The sequence below is a fragment of the Anomalospiza imberbis genome, chromosome 18 (genome assembly GCF_031753505.1).
Source record: "Anomalospiza imberbis isolate Cuckoo-Finch-1a 21T00152 chromosome 18, ASM3175350v1, whole genome shotgun sequence".
Lineage (NCBI taxonomy): Eukaryota > Metazoa > Chordata > Aves > Passeriformes > Viduidae > Anomalospiza > Anomalospiza imberbis.
Genome location: NC_089698.1, coordinates 76,574 through 102,046, shown reverse-complemented (window position 1 = coordinate 102,046; position 25,473 = coordinate 76,574). Strand labels below are relative to the sequence as shown.

The following is a 25,473-nucleotide window of genomic DNA, read 5'->3' as shown; positions in this document are numbered from 1 at the left end:
GTTCAGTTTCAGAGAAGGCATCTATTTTTTCTTACAAAAAAATTCCAGTGTATTTGAGAATTTTAAAGTAACCAGTTTCACTGTTTCTTACCAGTAGAAATGGTTTGGAGGTGCTTTCATTATTAAAGGGTTTATTTAGAATTTAAGATGTATATTTAAATGTTTTCTGATATGGCCTTTTTTTTAAAAAATAAAATTGGCTATTGTATTGGGAGTGCCTGTACTGTTTCAATGAACAGTCAAAAATGCCATAATGTCTTTGGAGGTAATATTCCTGCTAAATGTGGTTTGCTTAGTGATACACTTATGTAGATACATGTATACAGACTTTTGCAGATAAAAGCTTATTTTGAAACATAAATGTTTTCCAAGTTTGTTGTTGCATTTGCTGTATTCGAAAAAGCATCCATTTCCATTCATTCCAAATAATCTGCCTTTTACTCTCCTTGCCTGTTTTTCCTATTTGTAACAGCCCATTTGAGTCAAGAAATTGTATTGAAGAAAGATGAGTGAAATAATATTGCAGATTTGTTAACCTCTGTTCTGTTTACCCTGAGAACCCAGTATGCTGCTTGTAATCATCAGCTTGTAAATAAATATGTAGCACTGGTTTGGTTTTTTTAAGCTTTTTCAGTAGTGTTTCAGACTTCTCAGCCATGTTTCAGACTAAAGATGCATTTGAAAATACTGATTGCAAACATAAATGCAGATAACTGCAGTGGCTGTAATAAAAAGAAAGTATGTTAAAAAGTTGAGAGAGAAAGAGATGTAAAATTTTGTAGCTTGGTCAATGGAACTAACTAATTGGGGGTAATTAAATCAGAAAAAAAATAAAAAAATTAAATACTTGTACACTTGTAATACACCAAAAACATCACTAAATGTATTTCATTTCTTGTTTGGGGGGTAGGAACATCCAATGAGAAGTACAGGAAACAAAGACTGATATACACTGGTCAGTGTTGATGTAGTGATATGACTTTTGTAGCTTAAAATTTTTCTCAAAAATGGAGTAATGACTGAGTTGTATAATAAAGCGTGAAGAGGAGTTGAGAATATCTGTGGGAGGTGCATTATCTCCATTACATTGCCCCAGCATAGGAAGCGTATAAAAAACGCAGTAATGCTATTTATGTGTACATACAGTGTACATTTGTGCTGAAAACCTGTTTATCACGATGTGCAGAAATACATTAAATGCACAAAGCTTTTCTGACCTGTCTCAGTTTTTCCTGATACCTTGTATTTCTTGGAAGGATCACTGGTACTGTGTGTACATTACATCTTTGAATGAAATCGATTTTGCTAACTGCCAGTAAAAGACAGTACCACAGAACAGAGTACTTCTAAACTGTTTTGGCTTCAGATGAATCTTAAAAATAGTCAGTTCTGTGTTTTCCATAGCTGAATTATTTCTTTTATATGGCTTCCTGTTTTTCTTTAAAGTGAAGTCAAGCAAGAGAAACAAAAGGCTGAAAAAGCTTGAGCAGTGAAGCAGCACAGTTTTTCACACATGGCTCCCTACCATCCTTGCATGCATTAGAACAGTACAGTTATGCATAGCATTTCCTCAAACCAGTACTTGGAAAGCACGGAGCTTATCTCAGTTTGCAAAACCGATGCGCTTCCAGCAATGCTGTGGCCAGTGAAGTCTGTGCCCTTGTTCAGGACGTGGACAAACAGTAACAGGATGATGTTTCCCTTCTTGTGCTTACATGTATAATTCATATAGACTCTTGGTCTTGGCACACATAGACTTTGTATAGACTCTTTGGCATATCTGTCAGTGTCACTGAGAAGTTGCTTTCATTCTGCAGTGAATGTAGGTTCCTTGTCCTGGAACAGCAAACTGCAGTTCTTCCATGCTGAGCTGAAATATGCCAGGTTATATGGAGTGCTTCACTGAACTGCCTTTTTTACTTTAAAACAAATAAAGTAAGGTGTTTCATGATCTGAAATGCAAATCTCATTCCAAAATTATTTAACTTAATTCAAATTTTAAGAAATAAGATTATATATCCTCAGTAGTGTGACTTGGCATGTTTTATACTGCGTATTCAAATGTCATATTTTATTCTATGTAAGTGTCACCAGAGGACACAAGGAAAAACAACGCACCACAGCTATGGTCGCGATGAAGAGACTAATTTATTTCTTCTGACTCCAATTATTTATAGTTCTCAAAAGGTGCCAGTGGATTGGAGGGTGAACGTGCCACCTCTCCAACGACACTGGACAAACTACCAGTCTATCAAATTTCTCCACCTCTGTGAAAGAATGCAAAACAATAGGTTGTTTAGAGAAAGTTGCATGAGAAAGCTCTCTACAAGAATGTAAACTCAGAAGGCTTTAGAAAATCCTAAGAAATCAGGGAGACATGTCAGAAATGTTTTAGTGTTGATAGTGCTTTGGTAGCCATGTAAAAGCCAGTTGGTTATACCAAACTGTTACCTGTATAAACCGTAGTATCTGATTTAAACAGAAGAGAAATCTACCGTCGTCATGTTGCAAAATTAGACCAGCACATGATTTGGAAGTGATGCTGTTTTAGTGGCTTGTCCCAAATGTCATCTGCTGTTACACCTCTGAATATATAGATTCTGTGGCACAAAGCAAGACTTTCCTTCTTTTGGCTCTTTCATCTTGCCCAGTTTTGAAGCCCTGTTTTATAATTTGTTTCTCTAGATGACTTGCCCTTATTTTGTCCTGTATGTAACAATTATTTTTTTCTTGTGGAAAGTAGTCTTATTTACGAGTGAAATAGAAGTGTGCTGTGTTTTAAAAATGAGATGCTCTTCTAGTTTTGTCAAGCATAACAGGATTATCAACAGCTGTAGATAGTGTATGTCTTTCACACTGCTGTAGTTTATCCTACTTTTTTAGCAACAGACTGTAGATATTCCTGCATGCCTTTTTGTAATAATAATATATAACATAATTTTATGTTTGTGTATTTTCTTTCTTAATTTTTGAGCAAAATGTAATTGTCTAATAAAAACCATCCCATAAGTATTTAAAGAAAAAATTCTTTAGAATGTTTTGGAGCCATTCACTTCTTTCTTTACTTTTTTTGCTGACTATAGGTATCTGCATCTTCTGATTAGCATGGGCGGGGGGGGGTTGGGTTTGCTTGTAAATTTATCTGTCCTTTTGAAAAAGCAAGATAAAGGAAAAACATAAATGTCACATACTAATGTGGTATTTAGGAGGTAGATAACTTGCTAGCATTTGGAACTTTTTTATTGCAATAACCCTACTACCAAAAACTACATGAGAGTTGTAATTCCTTATAGCATAAATAGTTCAGTCATTATTAAACAGGGGAAAAAAGGTAAATATCAGGAACTGCCATTTTAATTAAGATAAGTGAGGAGGTAAGAATATTTATGTGTTGATTTTTAGTTTTCAAAGTGCTCAAAATAAAAAGGCATATTGATCCGCCCAGCAAACAGATTCACAGCCACTAATGTCTTTGCAGTTGGCCTTGTCAAAATTTTCTCTGTTTTTGAAGACCTTACCATGATCAGTGTACTGTTAATAGCTGTTTCTTAGTGCAGCAGTGTAACCCTGATAAAACTGTTGAGTTTTGAGTTCCTATAGAACAAATTCTGTAGGAGCTTATTCTATAGGAAATACTTTTATCTCTTCAAATTATTATCTTGGGCCAGTTTATGAATACAAGGACTGACAAACTTCTAAATAGAAGTAACACCTTGCTTTGTTCCACAGATCAATGAATACACAAATAATACACTTCCATTGCTGGTAGACAGCTGCTTATTAATTCTCAGTCAGGGAATATTCACTATAAGCTCTGAGGAACCTGGAGTAAAAAAGATACAGTGGTAGAAAATAATCTGGAGTATTTTTGGATTTTAGTGAACTGAAAGAATTGTTGATTAACTCTTTACAGTTCTGACATTCTTCTCTCTTTGCAGTTTTGATCTAACATAGGATTCCAATTGTTGTAAAAGAATTGTTTCGTTGCAATAAACACATTCTGGTTAATTTCTAATTTTGACTTCATGTATTGATTAAGTAGTGTAACCCCAGAATAACTAATGTGTGTTCTCGGCTTATGAATACTGCAAATATGTAAATGAACTGAAGTACTCATTCTGTTCTCTTATGACTATAAATTCTCCCTATTTACAGAGCTCTTTCCTAATCCATTCCTGCTAAACAAGAGTTGTCAAATCATGTTTGGCATTACTTTCGCCAGATTTGCTTCAGTCATGCAAATAAAATGCTGAAGAACAGCTCTGCCAGAGAATTTGTCTGACAGTGTAGCATTTAGTAAAGGCCAAAAAACCAGTGCCGTTTACTAGGCCAAAAATACAGACAAAGAAGTGAGATTCAGTGAATGCTATCTGAATGTTTGCAGTTTAACTTCTTAGCAGAGCTCTCAGACAAGGTAGTTCTCTCATCCCTTGAGATGTGTAATAAATTTCATCAGGTAACAGGTTTGTTTCCATGCTTTCCGAAACTGTTCTGCAGGCCTGCATATTGGTAGAACCTGGTCAGTTAAAGCAGAATTCTTTACAAAAATCTCCCAGTTCTGTGCTTACTGTGTTTTTTTTATTTTATTGTTTTTATTTTTTTCTGCATTCATGCCTCCAATTTTAGTTCCCATTACCTTATTTTCCAGGACAGTTTTTTTGTTTCCAAGTATTTATACACCTAGAAATTTTATTTGTGGCCTAGCAACCTGCTGACTGCTTTCACTGAGCTCTGTGTTCTGCTCTGGTGGTGAATCAAGTAATTTTGCTGGTGCTGTTTTTCTTAAAGGCAGCTGGAGTTGCCACTGAGGGAAGTGGCCCATTTGTTTCAGGTGATTGTCATAAGGATGTGATATCTGTTACCAGAGCATCTGGGCACAGTGGTGGGTGGGTGAGTGACTTCTTCATGTGTGTTACCTGTTGTGTTTCACTGAAGAACCTGCATATTTCATCCAGGGGTAGCTAAAGTCACTTCTGTGTTGCTCTCCAGATGTGATTCATCAGTAGCCTGAAGCAGTGATGTTCCAATCCACCAGGCAGCCAGCCTGCATCTGTGCTTGCCAGAGAACTGGACAGCGCTGTCATTCCTTAGTGTCAGCTTCCTGAAAGTCAAGGAGAGCCCAGTGTCAGCAGTGGATGCTTTTAGTGGAAACATAATTGGGCTTAGTATTGTGTGGATCTTTGTTCAGGTGGCTGGGAAGATCTCTACATGTGAGCTAAAAGTAAATGTGTCATTCATTTACTAACTTCCTTCTTGACAGTGGTAGGAGAGCTTGTGTTTTATGTGGCCAAATGAACCTGAGCAGTGAAAACCATTGGGTTTTTCTCCTCTCTCGTTTTCCTCTTAACACTACTTTGCCTACAGCTTTTTCATTTGAAGCTACTAGAGGTGTCTGCTTCAAGGCAGACTGGGCTATTCCATATTCAGTAGTGTTCAAAGCAAAGGCTCAGGTACTGTATCAAGAGGTGAATAATGTTGTCAAAGGAGCGAAAGTCAGCTCTGGTGGCCTCTTAGGAAACTGGAGATGAGGTGTCTGTGAGATGTCTGCAGTTACACATGGAGTTTGTGAAATAGGAAATAGGCCTCTGGTAAACCAGTCACTCAAATGGTCATGCTGTAAAATGTTTATAATCTTTGAAGCAAGCTACTTTAGTACTGCTTTGTTGCTGGTTTTGTAAATATTGTGATAGCAGTTATCAGTTAAAGCATGAAAAAGTGTCATGTCTCTAACTTGAAGCAGAGCTGGCTTTTTGATTATTCAAATGTGATTGTTCAGTTTCTGCCTTTATGTATTCATGGTAGGAGAAGGGTAAAAAGAAAGAAAAAGATCACCTGTTTCTAATTTGGTTATTCCAAGTTTTAATGTATTACTTTTTATTCCAGTCATGGTAAGGTATCCTTGTATCAAATAGTGAAACTCAGATGAGGTGGAGGGGAAATTATGGCAGGGAAACTGATTTCTCCAGTTGCCTTGAAATGGCAGCTGGGGGAATGACAGGCTTTGAAATGAGGAACATATCTCTGGTGCCTGACTTGAATTGTTCTAAAGAAGGCATTGAGCAGAATTCTCTGGGGTTCAAGCTAATAATTTGAAAATGTTGGGGTATGATTTTGCTTAATTTCCTTCAGCTGGAATCACTCACTGAACATTAACTGTGCATGGACCTGTTCTGTGTTTGAGATTAATACATTTTGTGATCTTCTCAATCCTTTACATTTAAAACATTTATTTTGAAAAGTTCAAACATAATTTCTATTAGCACTGGTTCATTTTGCTGTTTTTCTTGAAGCTGTAATCCAGACAGCACAGTTCATGGAGGAAAGTGACACTAAAACTTAGCTTTGAATGTCAGTAGTTCCTGATTGTATTTCCAGGTTTATCCTGTTTTAAGTAAAACATGTAAATAGATTAAAAGATACCTGATAGTACCCATTCTTTTAGAACACATTTCTTCTAAAAACTAAACATGAAAACTTCAGAACAGTGTCCTGGTTAAGCTGACATTCTTAGTATGCATGTACCAACTTGATTGTGTATCTTTGGGGAACTGTACAGGCCTCCATTAAATTTTGCTGGATGCATGTGTTTGAAGATGTTGGCCTTACTTCTGCACACTTTACATAATCCCAATGCAGCACTAACTTTGGAAACTAATCACTGTTCTTTGTTAATCTTTGATTTCAGAGTGTCAGTAGTATACCATGTCCTGTGACTGCAGTCAGAACTTTACCTACCTTAGAAGTTAAACAAGCAGAAAGGCCTTCAAGCAGAAGCAGAGATCCTCCTAGGGATGAAGAAAAGGAAAAGAAAAGGAAAAAACACAAGAAAAGATCTCGGTCAAGATCTCGATCACCATTCAAGTATCATTCATCATCTAAGTCCAGGTCTAGATCACATTCAAAAGCAAAACACTCACTTCCCACTGCCTATAGGACTGTCAGGCACTCAAGGTGGGTTTGGAAACCAAACATATTCTTTAGCGTTCTGTGTGGGTTAACACGTAAAACATCTTTGCACTTCTTTCATTACCTAGGTGTTTCTATACCCACTGCAAAGGTCACAGTCACCTTGAAGGCAGCATGTGGCACGTACAGATCAAATGTGGCAGGTCTTTTGAAAATCCTTTTAGTGAAATAATGAATCGTTAATTTCTAATTACAAAGTCCAAAACTTTTACTAGTAAATGCTTTTTCCCGATCTTCTTTGAAATACCTGGTGATAATGCGTAGGAATGTGATGATAGCAGGAAGAGAGCTTGCTAATAAATCTGTGGCTGTTACTGGAGCGAAGTAACTTAGACAATATTCAGATAAGAAATAGAGGTAGAGTACTAGGTGGTTGAGCAGCAAAACTCAGAAGAAAATAAAGCAGTTGAGTGACAAGTGAAAAAATATGATGGAGAGATATGGCAGGAATCCAAGAAGAGTGAAAACAGAGGTGAGAGATACTACAGAAGAATGTAGCCCAGTGCTGTTAACTCTGTACTTAATCATTAATGAGATTAAATATACTGTGCTAATTATCCAGCTATAAGATGATGTATATTGTGTTTTACTGATACTGTTAATTCTATCGAAGATATTTGGGTCTAGACACCTTCAAAGTTTACTGTTGTAAAATTTGTCATATCTGAATGCTCTACCGCAGTGAAGTTACTGTGGTCAGTAGGAAGGGCTTTGATGGTACATTCTGTGGATCAGGGTACAGAACAGTGTAGCAACTTAGGTAGCTTGTAGCTCAAGCAAATTGCATATAAATACTGCCACAGCTGTATGTGATGCATGTGAACCTGTACAGTACTTCCTCTTTGTGTCTCTGTCTACAGCACATGCCTGAAAAAAGCTGCTAGGCCCTGATGATAATGTGCCAAAACTTCTTTTAGTTTTCTTGTGTTTTTTGTTTATTAAAGTGTCTTAACTACACTAGCAGAAGTCTTAACATGTTACAACTTACTGGTTTATACTTGATTTTTGAGTTTAAGAATAATACTTTGGTGCAGAAGTCTCTGCTATTCAGAGATGCCAGGAATTAAATGAACACAACTTGGACTGAAACCATCAGTCTGACTTGCTGCTTATTTGACAGCCTTTGACGGTAAGTTGTCATGACATGCTGTGTCTTAACCAAAAGTCATCAAGAATAGGTAATCTACAGGAGCTAATCTGTGTTTGCTGCCTTGAGTTTGCTTCCTGGCACAAATCAAATGACAAGCACATAACAGCATGAAAATCATGAATCACCACAACACTGAATGAATCTGGTTAGATATTTCCTTGATGCACTGTTGAAGTCTAGAATCTCAGAAGTCCAATAAGCTTGATGCTGGCTGGCTGAATTTTAAAATTATGCAGAAAAACAGCACCAGATTTTACACTGAAAACATTTTGCATATTTTAACTTCACAAAAGTTAGAGCTGAACAGGAAAGGCCTTATAGAAGAAATGGTGATGATTGAAGGTGTGCTTTATTGAAGGTGTTTGCTCTTAGCATACTGTATTTCCAAAGTTAGAGCTCTTGCTCCTGAAACAGAAGAATTGTCCTATAATCAAGAGCACGAGGCTGATTCATAACCCTGTCAGATACTGATGTGTTTTGATTCTCAAATGTTTAGGCAAAAATAGTACTTTGTCTTAGTAATCGCCAAAAAAGGCAAGTGGTGTTGCCTAGATAGAAGATATTACTGAATTTTGTCTTTTTTTAAATTATTATTTATTTTTATTTTAGTGTTGTTTTAGATAAAATAATTTCAGTGCATTGTGTTGCTTCATTCAAAGCTTGGCATGTTCCATGTATCTTTGCTCATCACTTTGCCCTAGAGCAGTATTCTTCAGTTTCACCGAGAACAGTTTTTTTTCCTAGCTTCCCAAAGCAGTGGATATTACAGCTTTCAGCTGAATGAATAGTTACGTAAAGAGCCATACTCTCTGGAATAAAGTGTAAACTGTTTCTGGATGTTAATGTGTTCATCTTGTATTAAGTGGGTGGCACTTAGAGACAGTCGTTACTGTGTGGACAGTGATGCTAAATTACTTTGGAACAGCCCTATTTTGAGTATCTGAACAGTATTTGAATGCCCCAGTCTAATGATGTATTATTGACTTACTTTAATCTTTTCAAAATGTAGATGAAAAACCACCTTTACCATATAACTTATTGTGACAAGTTAATGGGGAATAAAATGTGAGAAGTGTAGGTAAACATCAAAATTTGCAATAACATTCTTTGCTCTTTATTCAAGGAATGTTCATGATACTTTGTAAGCTCTTCCTTTTTGGTTTATCATCTTACTATTTTTTCCCAAAATGCATATTGTGCTTAGAAATCCCACAAATGAACTTAGCAGTATACTTCTCTGTATACCATTTTACATCACTTGCTTATCATTTATTTTTGCATTGTTAGAGGTTTAGAGGCTCTGCTGTGTTTAAGAGTAGTCTTTGGCGATAAGATACAATTTTGAAACTGTTGCATTTTTTATATTTTCTTTTGCATCTTCAGCAGTAATAAAGTTGAAAAATTCTGTTCCAATAACATGAAGTTGATTCCGAGCATGTTTTGCATATTCTTTTCTCTGGTTAACAGCCAAACATATTTTACAGAAACAAGTTTAAAAAAATCATAGCTATATGGAGAACCCAGATAATATTGGCTTAATTCTGGCATGTGGTGTGCTAACAGCAATTTTCTGTATAAATGCTTGTTATTTTCTGGAACAAAATTAGTCCTGTAAAGCTCCTGGTACCAAGCAACTTTAATTCTAGACCTAGATGGCAGATTAAACGAGCCATGTATACAGTAAACAATGTCCCAGAGTTCTATAAAGTACTGCAAAACAGACCTGTCATTCCCAGAGAGGTAATAAGTTATTACAAGTAAGTACTTGGTATCAAAGATGGGGCACATTTATTAAATCTGTCTTGGAGAAAACATTTTTGGTACCTTAGTAGTAAATGTAGTAAATACTGAATCACTGTTTTTGTTTCTCATGGACTTCAAAGCACTGCTAAAGAATTGGGTCTGAGTTTTGAGTTGGGTCTTAGTTGTTTCTGACAGTAATGCTGAGTGTCAATCCTGGAGTGGGCAGTGGGCTCTTCCAGCTCACATGTGTAACTGTAAAGAACAGTGATGTTCACCTCAATCTTTGTTTTCTACCCATAGATAAATCTACTGGTTTGTGAGTGAGAGGAGATGAAGGGAAGCAGAAGCACTTGTTACATACCGAATGATTTAGTGATTTGAGTGGGTGAAATTTGGATGTTCATTTCAAACAAGCGATGGAAAGTCTAAGCTTCTTTTCAGTATTGCTGCTTTACTTTATACTGTTTAGTAATAGATTAGTATTAAGGCACATAATATATCCAGTTAATGAATTATTAGAAGTAATCAGTTGTATTATTTTATTAAGAGGTTTCTTTGCAGTAAGTTTGGATAGGGTGCACCTGTGTGGGAGCTTGTGTGAGACTTTTTGCCTCAGTATTAGGAATTCAGTAGACTTGGAAGTAGCTATTGTTTGTTAAAAAAGATTGTTTGGTGTTGGGGCTTTTTTCTCCTACAAAAGTGATTTTCTTATTGCTGAGGCAGTGTCTAGTCACATAATTTTAATTCCAATTTTGTAATGAGACATGCCAAGCTTCATAACCCTTTGAACTTTTGGGACCCTTCTAAGCATAAGTCATAAAGGAATAAAGTGCCTTCTGGAATTACAGTCTAATGAAAGGTACAATTTACATATTGCAGTAAAACTGATTAGCTGTTTTGTAATTGTTTGAAGCAAATGGCCAAAGTTCTTAATATTTGGTGATTGAAAGAATGCTGTAGAACCACAAATGTCAGTTCATAAAAATAAAGCTAATGTCTTTTTCTTTCTGATTGTTTGGACTTTTTTTAGGCTGGTCCATACAGGCGTGTTTCACTAAGGTTCAGCTTTTGGTTAAGGGACTAAGCCTTTTCAGGATTCTAGTTAATACCAAAACTAGGACATTTTAGTCTGGATGTGAAGTGTGTGCCTCCATATCACAGACTCACAGCGACACTGAGCATGGAGCCGAGTCTGAGCAGCTCATCAGTGGCAGCAGCAACAGAGTGGAAAAATTATCAGGCAACTTGGGCAATGAAAAGATATGACTGCTGGAGCTCTTTTGAGGGAAATCCTGGTAAAATGTCAAGGTGTCTGACTGAACCCAAGTTTTATAATCTGTTGGTTTTTTCCTTTTTTTTTATCCTTCTGAATGGCTTGGTAAAGATCAGATTTTATAAGTGTCAAAGCAGCTAATTTGCAACAGCTATTTGCCAATGCGATAATTTCTTTTCAATTGGGCTTTTTTGTTGTAGGTGTAACAGAAATGGTTCAGGACTTTGTAGGTGTGCATATATTATCTATATTGTGTGAACCTGAATATCTCTGATCTTAACTGGGCATGCTTTCTATTTTCCCTTCTTGATCTCCTTCTCACTTTTCTAGGAAAAGTATTTCAAGTCAAAGTGCTAGTGCCAAAAAACACTGATAATGGGTTGTTGGTCACTTGCACTGGTGAAAATACTGGCTGTGCTAGGATTGTTCTGCAGCATCCAGGACATTTCCTGGACTTGTCAGTATTAGACAGGCACTCCATCAAGAATGTGCATTTATCTCTGTGAGACATCAGTTCTAAAAGCACACCACTAATTTGAGAAGACAAGGTCAGGCCTGCCAATCCCAGGCTTCATGCAAATTGGATTTCTGCATACCAATTTTAGTAAACTGTGTTGCCACAAAAGATGGCTGGAATAAAAGAAAATTTTTTCCATCAAATAATACAGAAGTTGTCATACTAGACAAGACCAAAAAGTAATTCAATTTTTTTAGCCCCCTATTGGGAGTGAAAAGCAATGGATAACTTCATCCCAAATGTCTTGGATAGGCAAGCAATTTTTGTGTAGCTGCACCGTGTTGGTATAAAATAGGTATTTTCATTTGGTGAAGCATAATTCCACTGAAGTAAAAGTTTTGACATAAGTAACAAAAAGCAAACTTTTGAATGTTTTTTTCTCTCCTCAGGTCACGATCAAGGTCACCCCGGAGAAGGGCTCACACACCAGAACGGCAGAGAGACGAGAGAAGTGTTCCCACAGCATATCGCATCAGCAATAGTCCTGGGAACAGCAGGAAACGGCCCCGCTCCAAGTAAGGGCTCCTGGTCCTGGACAGGGGGGTCTTGTCTTCCTAACAGCCTGATGTCATGTAGACTCCTTAGCTAGAACTTAACCTTCGTATGTTCTGAAGATTTATTTTGATAGAAAAATACTTTTTTGGGAAAAAAAATTTAATGAACACACTTGTTCTTCCCCATTCTTGCATATGTTTGAACAGCAGCTGTACAGTCCAGTTGGTGGGTGTTAATACACTGCTGTTTGCTGGCCATAAAAATTCAGATTTCACTGTGAGTTTCGTATTTCCCTCTTGGTTGGGTCATTTTCTTGTGCTGTGATTGTGCAAGCTGTATGACCTCTGCACAGCTCATAGCATAACTATGATGTCAACTTTCTTGACAGCACATCATATCTGCATAAGGACAGCTCTGATTTAACAAGCAGTTACTTTGCAGTTATTTTACTGGCAGATTGGAATGTGAAGTATGGAATGAATCAGTGTCATTTTGAGAGCACCCTGCATACAGTTGCTCTTAAACTTGTAATCAAAATGGCATTTAATCTTCATCTTCTTTCTCTATATGTCTTGTGGAATAAGAAAGAAAGAAATCGGTTTCAGCTTCATTTAAAAAATTCTGTTATTTCTTATGACAACATCTCTTGATAGCCTGTAATTAATTGATGTGTGGTAGGTATAATTGAGAACTTCCTAAGTATACTTCAACTGATTTAGTTTTTAACATTCATCAAATGAAGATAATAGAGGCTCCTGTGGAACTCATGCAAATTTGGTTAAGTGGAAAATATGGGAGCTTAAAATACTTATTTTCCTATAAACACACAATGTAATAGTTTTTCACATCTCCATACTGTTTTTAATGCTGTGTTGGTGTGTCTGCTGCTTGACCATTCAGCATTTTAAACTATAAAGTATTTTTGTTATTTTGCTACTCCAAGTTGTAAATTATAATGGTGTTTGTGAAATTAACTACATTCCTCTGTGAATAATATTGCTTAGGTAGGTCAAAATTTTAAACTTCTGTTAGGCCTCAAACAGGAAACCAGAAAGTGGCACAATAAGATATGGCAGTAAGTACAGAAGATGTAGACTGAAGAAGGAGTATTGTAATTAAACATAGATAAGGATATTTTGCAGCTCTGATTGCAGAAATTAAAGCAGAAACTGTTTCAGCCCTGACATGTTAAATTTTCAAGTAAAAATGTGATGGACCAGTTTCTATGTTCAGTTATGGAACAGATTCTTCATCATCCAGCTGTTCTATTTGTTCATCATAATCTAAGATGAAAAACACTGAAAAAGCTTGCAATAAAATACTTTTCTTGCATGACAAGTGTTTGCCGAGATTTTCAAGATTCAAATATGAGATCTGTTCACAGCTTGGATACATGATGATGTTTTAAGAAACTAAGCAATTAAAGTACATAGCTAGTCAAGGAATAAATGACTTTGATGGTTTTGTGTAGTCATAAAAATGTTAGAGGCTGTGGGGTTTTTTTGTCTGCCACTTAATGATTTTTTATTCAAGAAAAGTGTAAGGGGGTTTTGCAATTTTAAATCTTGAGTGTTTTCTCTATATAAAAATATGTAAAATATAATATATGTCTATATAAAAAATTGTGGGGTAAATACTAAGCTTCAGAGTTGTACGCTTTTATATGGAAATTCAATGTGTTACAGTATAGCACCTTTTAAAGTAGAAAATTCCCATGAAAAATCAAAGTAAGGGCATGAATAATGTGACATTTAAAAGGTGGCTAAAAGTTTTAGTGTTTTAAGATGTTCTAGAAGCTTCAAGAACATTCTTCTGAATAGACTTCTAGGAATGCATACTAGAGTGAGATGCTTACAGTGAGATACTGCCTACCTCTAATTAAGGCATTACTCCAGTTATTCTAATTATAGTAATATCAGTACTAGTATGTAAATCATACAGACATAAGTTCATAGCTAGGTAAAAAGATTTGTTAGTTTCATCTTTAATATATTACTAATTTGATTCTCTTTGAGCTTAATATTGCCTATGAGGTGACTGTCTCTGTTCCCTTCTGTCAGTAATGAACAGATTCCTTTGTTTCAGCTTTCATACTGACAAACATTTGTGGATCTAATTTCCAGGTCACAAACAGTTTGCACTTAGGCACACTGTTAGGTCCAGATTAGTCTGAGTGCAATACATCTCATTTAAAATTTTGATCCTGTGGTTTGTTGCATTGCAGGTTGGATCACAAGGAAAGGGGCTTTTTTTTTGGTTTTAAAAACCAAACAAACAGTGGATTTGCCTTGTAGATATTTTACATAGCCATAATTCCAAGTTTTGTTTATTTTATGAGCTAGGAAAATTTTAAGGGATATAAACTCTTACATTTCTTATTGCATCCTTAGTGTCTGGTGTTGTTTGGGATGGAACTTCCCTCCAGCAAAATTATTCTGCAAATCTCCAATGAAAGCTTTTTGTTGTCCTGCGTTCCAAGTGAGAACCTCAGGAGCCAGTAGTTGCCTAATGTAACACATTAAAAAGAGCTTCTGAGAAAGCATTTTGTACAACCATAAACATGCAGTATTGGGTAAGACTAATGCTTGCTGAGAGCAAGGGAAACATCCTGTGGAAGAGGGTACATAAGCTTTCAGAAGTGTGCAAAGTAACTTCAGCTTATCTAATGTAATATTGCTTTAAATACTCAGTAAAATATTTTCTCCTCACAGAAGTCCCCATGAAAAGAAGAAGAAGCAGCGGTCTAGATCACGTACTAAATCCAGAGCTAGATCTCCTTCACCATCCATGTCACCAGGCAAACCATCCACACACAAAAATTCTGTACATTCAACTAGTGTCTCTCCTGTGGAGAGCAGGGAATCCAGCCAGGAACGCTCCAGGTACCGTGCTCTGTTACTGTCTTACTGCAGTGCTGCTGTCTCTGGACTGTCAGGGTGTCTGTGACCAGAGTCGTGGGGTGAGGAGCTCTGTGTGTGTACGATGTGTGCTTATCAAAAGTAAAAGTTAATGGGAGCACAGCACTACCTGCATCAGTCTGATGAACGTGTTGGATCTCTTTTGCTTTCTGGAGTAAATATATCAACCTTACAGGAGAACTGGTGCAGAAAATTCTGCAACCTATTTCTAAGTTGGAAATTGGAAGCTTTCATGAAACGGGATAACTCTGAAGCTGAACTTTAACAGAGTGGTTTGAATTGTAACGTGTGTCAAGATTCATGATTAAATTATTTCTAGAATATTTCTAGAACAGCCCTGTTAAAAATTCTCAGGCTGCTGTTCAGATTTGTCTGAGCAGTTGCACAAGTGATTTTTCTGACCCTGACTTATACATCCTCTAGTTGACTGAGAGAACTGTTGACTAACATAGGAGAGACATGTACAATAAAACCCAACTCAAGATGGTGATTGAAATGCATTTTCAAAACTTTTACTATAAATTTCTGATTTTATTTTTAGGGGAGTTTCTCAGGAAAAAGATGGTCAAATCTCTTCAGCAATTGTGTCGTCAGTGCAGAGTAAAATCACTCAGGTACGAACAGGCAAATTCAGAACATGTTGCCTAATTAAATATGTCCAACATATTGTTTTCTTCTCTTACCACCTTGGGCAATTCTGAACTTCGCATGTGATGTAGAGACATGTTCGCTGTCTTTCTTAATCTGTTCACTTATGGGAGCAACAGTTTTGTTGCTTCTCTAGGTGATGTCCTTTCAATTTTAATCAAGCCACTAAAAACCAAGCTAAATTCATTAGGCTGCAGTTGTATCCACTGTAAAGATGTTAAAGTCCACGTTTTGCTGCAATACTCCCTTTATCAACAGCCTATCTTACCATGTAGAGCTCTTAACAAGTTTCATGGAAGAAATATTTAACTTTTTTCAGTTGGATAAGCCAACTGTAAAGGAAAAATTGTCTTAATTATGCTTTGAAAAATTTACAGTAGAAAATAAGAGCTGCTTTTTATATTCTGATGGTTTTTCAGTGGATGAGTTATTCTTTCAAGAAATAAATATTGTTCAAAAATTTAGTTCTGCTATGGAAATTGTGGTAGTTGGAAATTAATACTAGTGATCTAGTACCTTATATACAAAATTTGATCCGTTTCTTTTGACAAACCCTAAACAAGATTATTCAGGAAAAATAGCAAGTATAGACAGCAGAGAAAGAAAAAGGAGTGTTAATGTCACAGCACTTCTTACGCTACCAAATAAATGCATGGGAATTCCTGGATGAGAAATGAGATACAAACTACAGCATGGTCTTCAAAGGAGAGTAAACATCCCGCCCTTCAAACACATATACCCTTCAAAGGTCATTGGTTTATGCATTTTTGGGTCAACTGTTGCTTATGGCATAGCCTTTCCTAGTTTAATATTAGACTGTTTGTTTGAAGTACAGCTGTAAGAGAAGGAATGATTACTGTATCGAAATACAGTTCTTGGTTGCTATTTGTAAAAAGTAGGAATGAAACTTAAGTGAATCTGCAAGACATTTCCCAATACAGATGAGTTTAGCATCTATTATTAAAAGCTCCAAAAAATTTATCTAATTATTAGATTGTTGTGTTGCCGTTGTCCTTGCTGACCCTAACCAAATCAGTGTTCTTTCTCATTCAGATCCTTCCATCTGCAAAGCATAAGGAATAATGATGCTAAATTCCCCCTGGTGTGTTTTGAGAAGTTTAGATGCAAAATGCTTTAAAAGCACTAACGAATTATTTAGGTTGCATTTGTGAACAAATGTTTAAGTAACTCTGATTTGTTTGTGATACACACTTTTTATTTTGTCATCATTTTTGCAACCCAGTTATTCAATGCTGTTTACATGAAATTTCATTTCTTTTTGTAATGCTGTTCCAATCAGATGCTCAGATAAGATTGAGAGTCTGTTTGGTTTCACAGTCTCTCTGTCATATGAGAAAATGCCTCTGCTGTGTAAATGTTTGCTTCAGATTTACAAAGCAAGGAAAAAACCTTTCTATTTTAGAGCAATTGTTACATTCTTTTCTTACCAGCTCTCTCTCCTTTTTCTCTTTCTCTTTTCTTTTTTCCCATTTTAAACCTCCAGTGATTAGTAATTGTGTGTTCATTACAGCGTTTCGTTGAAGATATGGTCCTAGTTTTTCCATTTCAATTGATGTGATATCTGTGCTTTGTTGTATAGAAACTGCTTGAAATATTTATGCAGAGCACTTTGTTGCATTTTGGTAAAACCAGAATTCTGTTGCTGTCATAGGAACTTTCTCCAAATTATTTCACTCATTTAGCCTAGGAGCTAAACATTTGATGGTCATGACTCCAAGTATCCCACATGACTGGAATACACACTAACCCTTTCATGTGTATTTTTGCAGTCATGTGTTTTAGCTCTATTCAAAGCTCAGGCATGTCTGATCATTTTCCTTTTATTTTCTACAGGATCTTATGGCCAAAGTGAGAGCAATGCTTGCAGCTTCCAAAAACATCCAAACCAGTGCCTCCTGAGACCTGCTGGAACTGACCAGCAAGAAATTGTGTGAAAAGAACAATTGGAAAAGAACTGCCTCATCTCAAATGTACAGCTGAGCTTGGCTCACTTGGTTCACAACTCACCTAATTTACCAGAACTCAACAAGCTAAAACCTATCTTTCTGTACAGAAGCATCTCCTTGAAATTTCATTAATTTTTTTCAGCCAGAATATCTTTGAGAAGTTTTTGGGTTTTGTAAATGGATTTTTTTGACAAATTCTTCAATAACATTTTATGATCAGCAGTCTGTATGTGTATATTTGTAAATACTATGTTTCTGTGAAAAGTATTACACAATAATAAAGAAGGAAACATCTTTCACTAGCTAGAGTTTTTGTGGAATCCTTCATTGTTTCCAGCTGGGTTTTGTTACAAAATTTTTTTTTGTTTATTATTTTCTGCTTTTTAATTTGACAGCCATCTTGCCTGCTGACCACCTTAAGCTAAGAAATTCTGTCTATCTTTCTACATGCACAGGATGATCTTAGAAAAATGCTTGTTTACTTGGATGTCAGTAGTAGATGGTTTTTGAACAAGGGATGTGATTTTCTGTCCATGAGTTACAAAGATCTCGGAGCCTCCATGTGATGGGTTGGCCCTTTAAAGTCAATAACTAATGATCAGTAGACCCATTGTCTTCGTGTACCTTGTTCTCTCTACTTAGGTACAGAAAAGAGGATATTTTTGGATATTCATCAGGCATCCTGTATAGAAATCCAGCATTTTCCTGATATAACATACAGTTGAAAAAGATATTTACTGACTTGTATTTTACTGACATAGACCTATTAACATTTTTCAGAAAGTTTGTGTCTCCTCAGTAAAATTGCACATTTGTTTACTATGCATTCTTTTTTCCACACTGAGACTATTTTAATGTTTTAATTTAAATGCTCTTAAAATTAGTACAAAAATTGTGTGGTTTTTTTACCAAAGCCTGCTTTGTAATAATTATATTCAAAAGGAGCCCTTATTAGCAATTATCTAATTCCATAAAGAATGGAATCATGGCTTTTACTGATCCCTGAAAAAGTCTGTGATCTATAGTCAGAAAGATTCTGGGTTTAGTGACTCACTGTCCTGTTATTCTCAGATTTTATGAAGAATAGGTAAAGATTGGAAATGGATTATAGAAATTAGACTTCACACTTTCTCATAGACCAGTTGGTAAATTATTTCAATAGAATGATACAGATAAACAATCCCAATGCAAAAATCTTGTTCAAAGCAAGGGGAGGAGAAACAGTACTGATATAATTTAAACTTTCAGTAACATGATGGTCAAAATGGTCCCTGGCATGCCATTTGCTCCCTTGGAATGCAAGAACAGTATTTAAGCCATTGAAACGGTAATTGATCAGGTTTCTTTTCAATTTTTGGTTAATAATTAGCAGAATTCACGCTCATGCAAACAATATAAAATGCAGGGTCTGATGCAAAGAAATTCCATTGTGCACATAACGTGTGGTGAAACAGAGCCATCTAAATGGTCATGTAAAATGATGTTATCTACCACTTACCTAATTATTTCAAAATTATTTGCAGTGTTTTGGCTAGGACAAAAAAATCTTTCAACCAGTACTAGAGAGGCACCATTTCCTCTGCACCAGTTGGTGAAACGGTACTAGTAGAGAGAGATAAAAAAGGACATAAAGTAGATTTCAAGACAGCTGTTGTAGATTGTTGTGCAGCATTGGAATTTACAGCAACTATATTTTTCTCCTCTAAATGGAGTTAAAAGTCCCACCATGGTTAAATAATTGGCAGCTTGGATGCAAGTTGCTTACCAAGTAATAGGAAAAAATCCCAGCTCTTTGATAAAATAGACTGGGCAGCTTGTTTGGCTGCTGCTTTGCAGATTCATTCTCTCTGGGAAGGTTGTTGCTTTAATGACTTCTTAGAATATTTTCTCTTTCTATGAGCAAGTCTTCTAGTCCTTTCTTTTTTCTTTTCCTTAATCCCTTTTGTGATATGTCAGGAGATTGAGTGTTTAGCTCCAGAAAAATTTAGATTAAACTGCATTTTTATACAGTCTTTATTTTTAACTGAGGTTTGTTTGCATTTAGCAGTCTCTCATAGGGAGCTGTATTCTCTAAAAAATAGTGTTTTCATTATGCTATTTTTTTTCTAAAAAATAAAGAGCTTTCAAAAGTGCTTGAACTACTTCACCAGAATAATTTCACATTTGGAAATCAATGCAGCTTTTTTTGGTTTCTTCACAGACACTGGCTGTATTGTAACTACTTGTAAATACAGCATGGAGCTTGTGATACAGTGAGAGCAATTTTAGGTGTCTAGTATATCAGGAGAATGTGTGACCAGTATCAGGAGAGTGTCTTAAAAACTTCAAATTGGGAAATTTTCAAATGTCTGTTTTCCAGGTATGAATTTGCAGTGCAATCACTAAGCGTCTGGGACCACGGGTCTGGTTCTGGATCAGATGGCACCTCACAGCCCACCTCCCATCTACAAAAGTATGTACTCAATTCCTTACCATGTTTCCATGCACTAACAGGCCTAAAAAAGCCCTAGATCACCTGGCTGTATTGCCAGAATCTTTTTTCTGGTGAGAAATACACAAGATTGCTGCAACAGGGAGTTAAAAAATCAGGCACACTTTGGTTGGAGGAAAGCAAGCTCTGAGTAGCCATGAGGAAAGCACTGTGGCAGCTCTTGAGTTGTCAGTAACTAGTTTTGGTTTTCCAAGTTTCTCAGGTGTGTGAAAACTATATATCATGAGATTGCTTTGCTTTAAATTCAGTGAAATACAGTAATTCAGACAACTCTTGAGCTGTAGGTATTTTGAGTTATTTCCTCTGCCTGAGTGTAACAAACTAGGACTTGGAATGTTAATACTGGATTTCCAAACAACTTTGGAAGGGCCTCTTTGTCTGTAATGTGCCAGCCTGCCTTTTCTCTTTTTCTTAGAAGAATCATAGTTTTGAAGATTTAAAAAAAAAAAAAAAAAGCTTTACAAAATTGTCAGGTTAACTAACAGAGCTTTATTCTCTGTATTGATGCAGAGTAGCCTCTTAAAACAAAGAAATGCCACTGACAGACAGTAGGAGCTGTCCAAGAGGTATCAGGTTTTTTCCTCTGGAGATTCACATTCAGCTAAGAAACCAAAAAGTACTTGAAATTTATTTGAATCACCTAAGTTATTTGCAAGTGTATTTGTAGATGTTACAGACGTTCTCAGAGAAGGATGATAGCTTTATGTCGCAAAACTGATGGCAAAAAGGCATCGCTGCAGCAAAGGTTGTGTGTAGCCTTAGGTTCTTCACCTTTCATTATAAAACGGCAGTGAAATAGGCAAGGGTTAGGTGCTTGTATACATCTGTTCACCAATCCCTGCTACCAGTTTCCTTCCAAGCAGATTTCTCAGCACAGGCTGATAAGGACAAAATGGCTTCACATGCAATGGTTGCCTGCTGACAAACTCATTTTTCTCTTTACTCTGAGTGTTAAACTGATGATCTCTGCATAGGAAGTAAGATAAATTCTTGTTGATACTTGACAGGGTTACAGATACAGCTGCCTGCTTGGGTAAAAGCAATCCCAGTATGCAAGGCTGGAGGAGGACAGGTGCTCATCTCCCCAGACAGCACAGAGTGGCAGATATGATGCCTCACTGCAAGGAAACTGGTGTTATCTGGGGATCTCAGATCTTTCTTTTCCTGTTTCCTGTAAAATAATCCTAAGGTCTTTTTCCAGAGACAAGTTCCATATATGCTTATATTTCCTCTATTAAAATGCAGGAGGATTTGGGGTTTCTCATTAAAATGCAATCCAAAGATGAGTATCTGTAACATTATTTATTAGGATGTAGCACCTGGGGTGATTGTGGCACTTTCAGTTAAATTACTGCTCTGGCTTGTTATAACGGCTTTACTCCTCCAAAAATGCTAAAGCTTGGAAAAAACCTACCCTTAACTGATGAAGAAATAGCTCAGAGGGTTTGCTATAACAAGAAAGGAAACAAAATCTGTAACCTTAGCTCTTCCTTTCTGAAATTCTAAATAATTTTCTAAGATAAAATGGAAAGGAAAAATTTGTATTGTAAGGACTGATGAAAATATGAGCATTTTTCCACCTTGGGTCAAGTAAGTGAGAGGTGATATTTCAGCCTTAAGCTGTTGAAGCAATCAAAAGTACACTTTCTGCTGGTCTTTGAGCTTTTTAGCTTATGCACGGTGAAGATTACAAATCACCAAGTGCAATGATTAAAACATTTTTATCAAAATCATAAGGTGTTGCTTTAAGTAAATGGTGGGCTGGGTGAAGCCTGTGTTACAATGGTATCATTGCAGTCCTTTGTCAATAAGATGCCTGTGCTTCAAGAGAAATTAAAGAGCTTTATCACCTTGAGCTCACCTGGAAACCTCACAGTGGATACTCAACACAGAGTGAAAAGACAGCTACTCCAGAGATACAGTTGCAGCTGTAAACCTCTTATTCCCATGGATTTTTAAGGTAAAATGTACGGGGTTTAAGTGTAATGATGTAATAATGATAGGCAGAGGAATAAAAGTCCTTTAGATGCCCCAGTGCATTGTTTTATATTCCCAGAACAAAACACTTAATGCATTTGCATAATAAGAAGCCACCAGTTTACCCAGTGTAATCATGAGTTGTGAAAGCTTGTGAGTTAGTAAGTTAATAGTTTTCTTGGAATTGCCATTGCAAGCAATAGATGATCTTGTGGGATTCCCTTCTCTGGATTCACACTCGCCCTGAGAGTTCTGTTGATGTTTATCAGCGTAGAGATATTTCCAGCTCATCTGTGTTCTCACTGTCAGGGCCCTGGATGTGGGAATAGACCTTAATAGTCCTGAGCAGACACTGTGAGACCTTCACTCACTGATGCCAGGTGCCATTCCCGGGCTCACAGGGCTGTGCTCAGGCTGGAGAGGTCCCTGCCCTGCCGCCTGCGTTGCTGTGTTGAGCTCCCAGCTCCCTCCTCCAGGACCTCATGCTCCGTGACCCTTGTTGCTCGAGTCTAATTCACTGGCTGCTGTCATTGTCCAGAGGGTCTGTTTGCCTCCACTTGCGTATCCTCAGTGAAGCTGTCCCCATGTCTTTGGACTAGCTTTGCAGGGGTATGTTAAGTCCCAAGCTGAATGCCCTGTGCGTTACCACAGCAGGCAGTAGAAAATGGTCAAAACCAGTAAACTTAAGTAACTTTTATTGAACTCATTCCACTTCATAAAAGTTATATTTTAAAATAATATCCAGTGTAATCTGGGAAATATCTTAGCTGAACACAGCTTCATGATCCAATTAAAACATTCCCTGAATCCCATTGCAAAAAATTTCTCATGCTTTAAACCTTTGTACATCATGTAACAATTTGTCTTCAGTTACATCTTCTATCTGTACTTCTGCAAGAGGTGTAAGTTTGCCTGATGTTTTTTAATCAGGAAATGGTGTAAATTGACAGCCTTAAGCTGTTACTGCACACAGAAACACTGAGACATTTATCTATTAATTCTACAGAAGGAGCACCTTAAATTCCCAATGTTCATAATCTATTGTTCAAACCAATATTGGCTAATGACTTTAATGGTATCACACTTGGCAAAAATTAAACACATCTTTCATCCTTTCCTAAAGCTATTTCTGTTTTAAAGCATTGCAGACAAGGAGACAAATTGGACAAAGACTGATATTATGTGTTGAATTTAAGACAATACAGTAAAAATGAGTGAGCTACGCTGGCAAATCTGATGGAGGTTGTCCAGTGTTTCTTCACTGGCAAAAAGTCATTCACTCAAGTCTGACAACCTGATGGTTTTGATGATACCATGATAGTTTTTTGAGCTTGGGCACAATAAGGGGTGCTGAAAAGCTGTTGTTCTCATACTGTGACAGTGAAAATTTGCTGGATTTTAAGGCCAGTGCAACTTTGCCAACAAATGAAGCCTTGCATCTTCAGAGCTAGAAGCAATTCTGTTTTCTTCCCAGAATAATGACTACTTTACATGGAGGTGTGGATAACAGGCAGTATGCAATCAGACTTTCTTTACAGAAATGATGGAACTACTGGCTTTCAGAGTCATTGCACTCGCTTCCTCTTTCTGACAATCCTCCCAGCCTAAGGCAGAGGTTCTGATTTAGGGAAGCTAGCTTTAACATCTGAGTTAGGTAGATCCTTTTTGGGCAAGGGCAAATCATTTGAATGCCATTTAGTAGGCAGGGGGTTGGTTTAATTGTCTGTGTCTCTATCTGAAGCAAGAAGCAGCTTAGCCTTACTATGGGTAAGTGGTGCTGTCTCACAGAGAGACAGAAATAGAAACAGCTATTGAGGATGTGCATGGGTGAGAGACCTCTGCTCTCTGGACTGGCTGCTCATCGGGAGACAGGGCAATACTTAGATTCCCCAGCTGCACAGTTTCAACTCGCTCTCTTAACTGTGTCCAGTGTGCTGAAATGTCCCTGAAATTTAGGCTTTCTATCTTGCTAACCTCAGTATTCCCTTGTGATAGTGCAGAAAAGCACTAATGTGGTGGTTTATTGTGGCTTATTCAAGCCACAAGCAAACACAAGGTATGAACTATTTTATAAAGAAAGAATATTCTTTGCCTTTACGCTTTAAGAATATGCATACAGTAAATATTACTATTTATCCATAAATAAGATTTATGTTCTGGAAAATTTCCTTCTGTAAGTGGCCTGTCTGCACGGGTCCTGTTTGCCAGTATTCTGTAGCTGTGCCTCAAGGCTGCTGTTTTTCATGCTTTGAAGTTGTCCCTTCCCATTTCACTCTGCTGAAGATTCTCAGAAGCATCTTGCCAAGTCTGGAAAAAGCAACAAGTTTGGGCAGCCACCAATTGATTTGATGCTTAGGAAAATACATTCTTGGTCCTTTAACACGCTGATCTCCATACAGTCTCTGCTTTGTTGTTCTGTTTGTGAGTGGAGCTCTGCTGGATGAAAGCAGCAAGTCCCCAGAAGCCTCTAAGTACTTTTTTACTTGTGGTTGTGTGCATTCTGCTTGTCTGCTGACACTTATGGCTGGTCCAGCTTGTTCCATTTATAGTAGTACCCTATCCTGGATTTCTAATGAGTACCTCAAAGCTCAGTTCTAACTCTGAACCTGACAGCTCTTTCAAATGCAGTTCTTCAAGGTCTTTCATCATCTGAACACTAGAACTTTCAAGACCAAAGTTTTACAGCTTTTATCCCTTTGCTAGTGATGAGTTTTACACCTTAATAAATGCTTCAGCAAAGTAGGTTCTATCTGCAGTTTCTGTAAAGTCACTGAAGAGCCTCTGATTTCATTCAGGCATTGTCAGCAGCACAAAAGCATCTTCTCAACATTCTTCTATAAATGACCTGTTACCTTAAGAAACAACTTCCCATTACTTGTTCTTACATAGTTACTTTTCTGTCCAATCCTCCCACAACCAAAATATAACTTGAACTCTAACAGCACACAGCTCTGCTGTTCTCAAATGCTGCTGGTCAGAGTGATTTGCAAGTGCCTTTAGAAATCTGTGTTATGGCTTAAGTTTTAATTTATATTCATTACAATTTTTATCTGGGCACAGTTTAGCCTAGCATTGTAAATGTTATTAGCTGCTGGATTTAATTGCCAGGATTTGTACAAAAATGTTGTTGTGTCACTAATTAAACTCTGTCCAAGTGCACAGCATCAAGCTTTGGGCACTTCTGCTAATTGCACTGAGCTTTCTACCTGTTCGTTTATTTGGATAAATATTATCAAACGGCTTTGATAGCACCTGTTCGCAAAATGTGCTTGTCATCTGTCACTATGCTCTCAATTGCATGTTTTCTGACCAAGAGGTTGAAGTGTTA

At 36.9% G+C, this 25,473-nt stretch overlaps 1 protein-coding gene across 3 annotated transcripts in view; it reads left to right on the top strand.

Annotated features, from left to right (window-relative positions):
• Positions 1 to 17,979, top strand: part of SFSWAP (splicing factor SWAP) — a 38,172-nt gene extending 20,193 nt beyond the window's left edge. Inside the window, exons 14-19 of one of the 3 annotated variants that reach the window (XM_068208319.1) lie at positions 6,686 to 6,951; positions 11,021 to 11,167; positions 12,039 to 12,164; positions 14,856 to 15,026; positions 15,604 to 15,676; positions 17,565 to 17,979. In XM_068208319.1, coding sequence (XP_068064420.1) covers positions 6,686 to 6,951; positions 11,021 to 11,167; positions 12,039 to 12,164; positions 14,856 to 15,026; positions 15,604 to 15,676; positions 17,565 to 17,630 — 849 coding nt within the window. In that variant the 3' untranslated portion in view covers positions 17,631 to 17,979. Of the gene's footprint in view, positions 1 to 6,685; positions 6,952 to 10,889; positions 11,168 to 12,038; positions 12,165 to 14,855; positions 15,027 to 15,603; positions 15,677 to 17,564 lie in introns of those variants that run through there. The other 2 variants (XM_068208318.1, XR_011004895.1) reach the window with 2 other exon arrangements.
• The last annotated feature ends 7,494 nt before the right edge of the window (positions 17,980 to 25,473 follow it).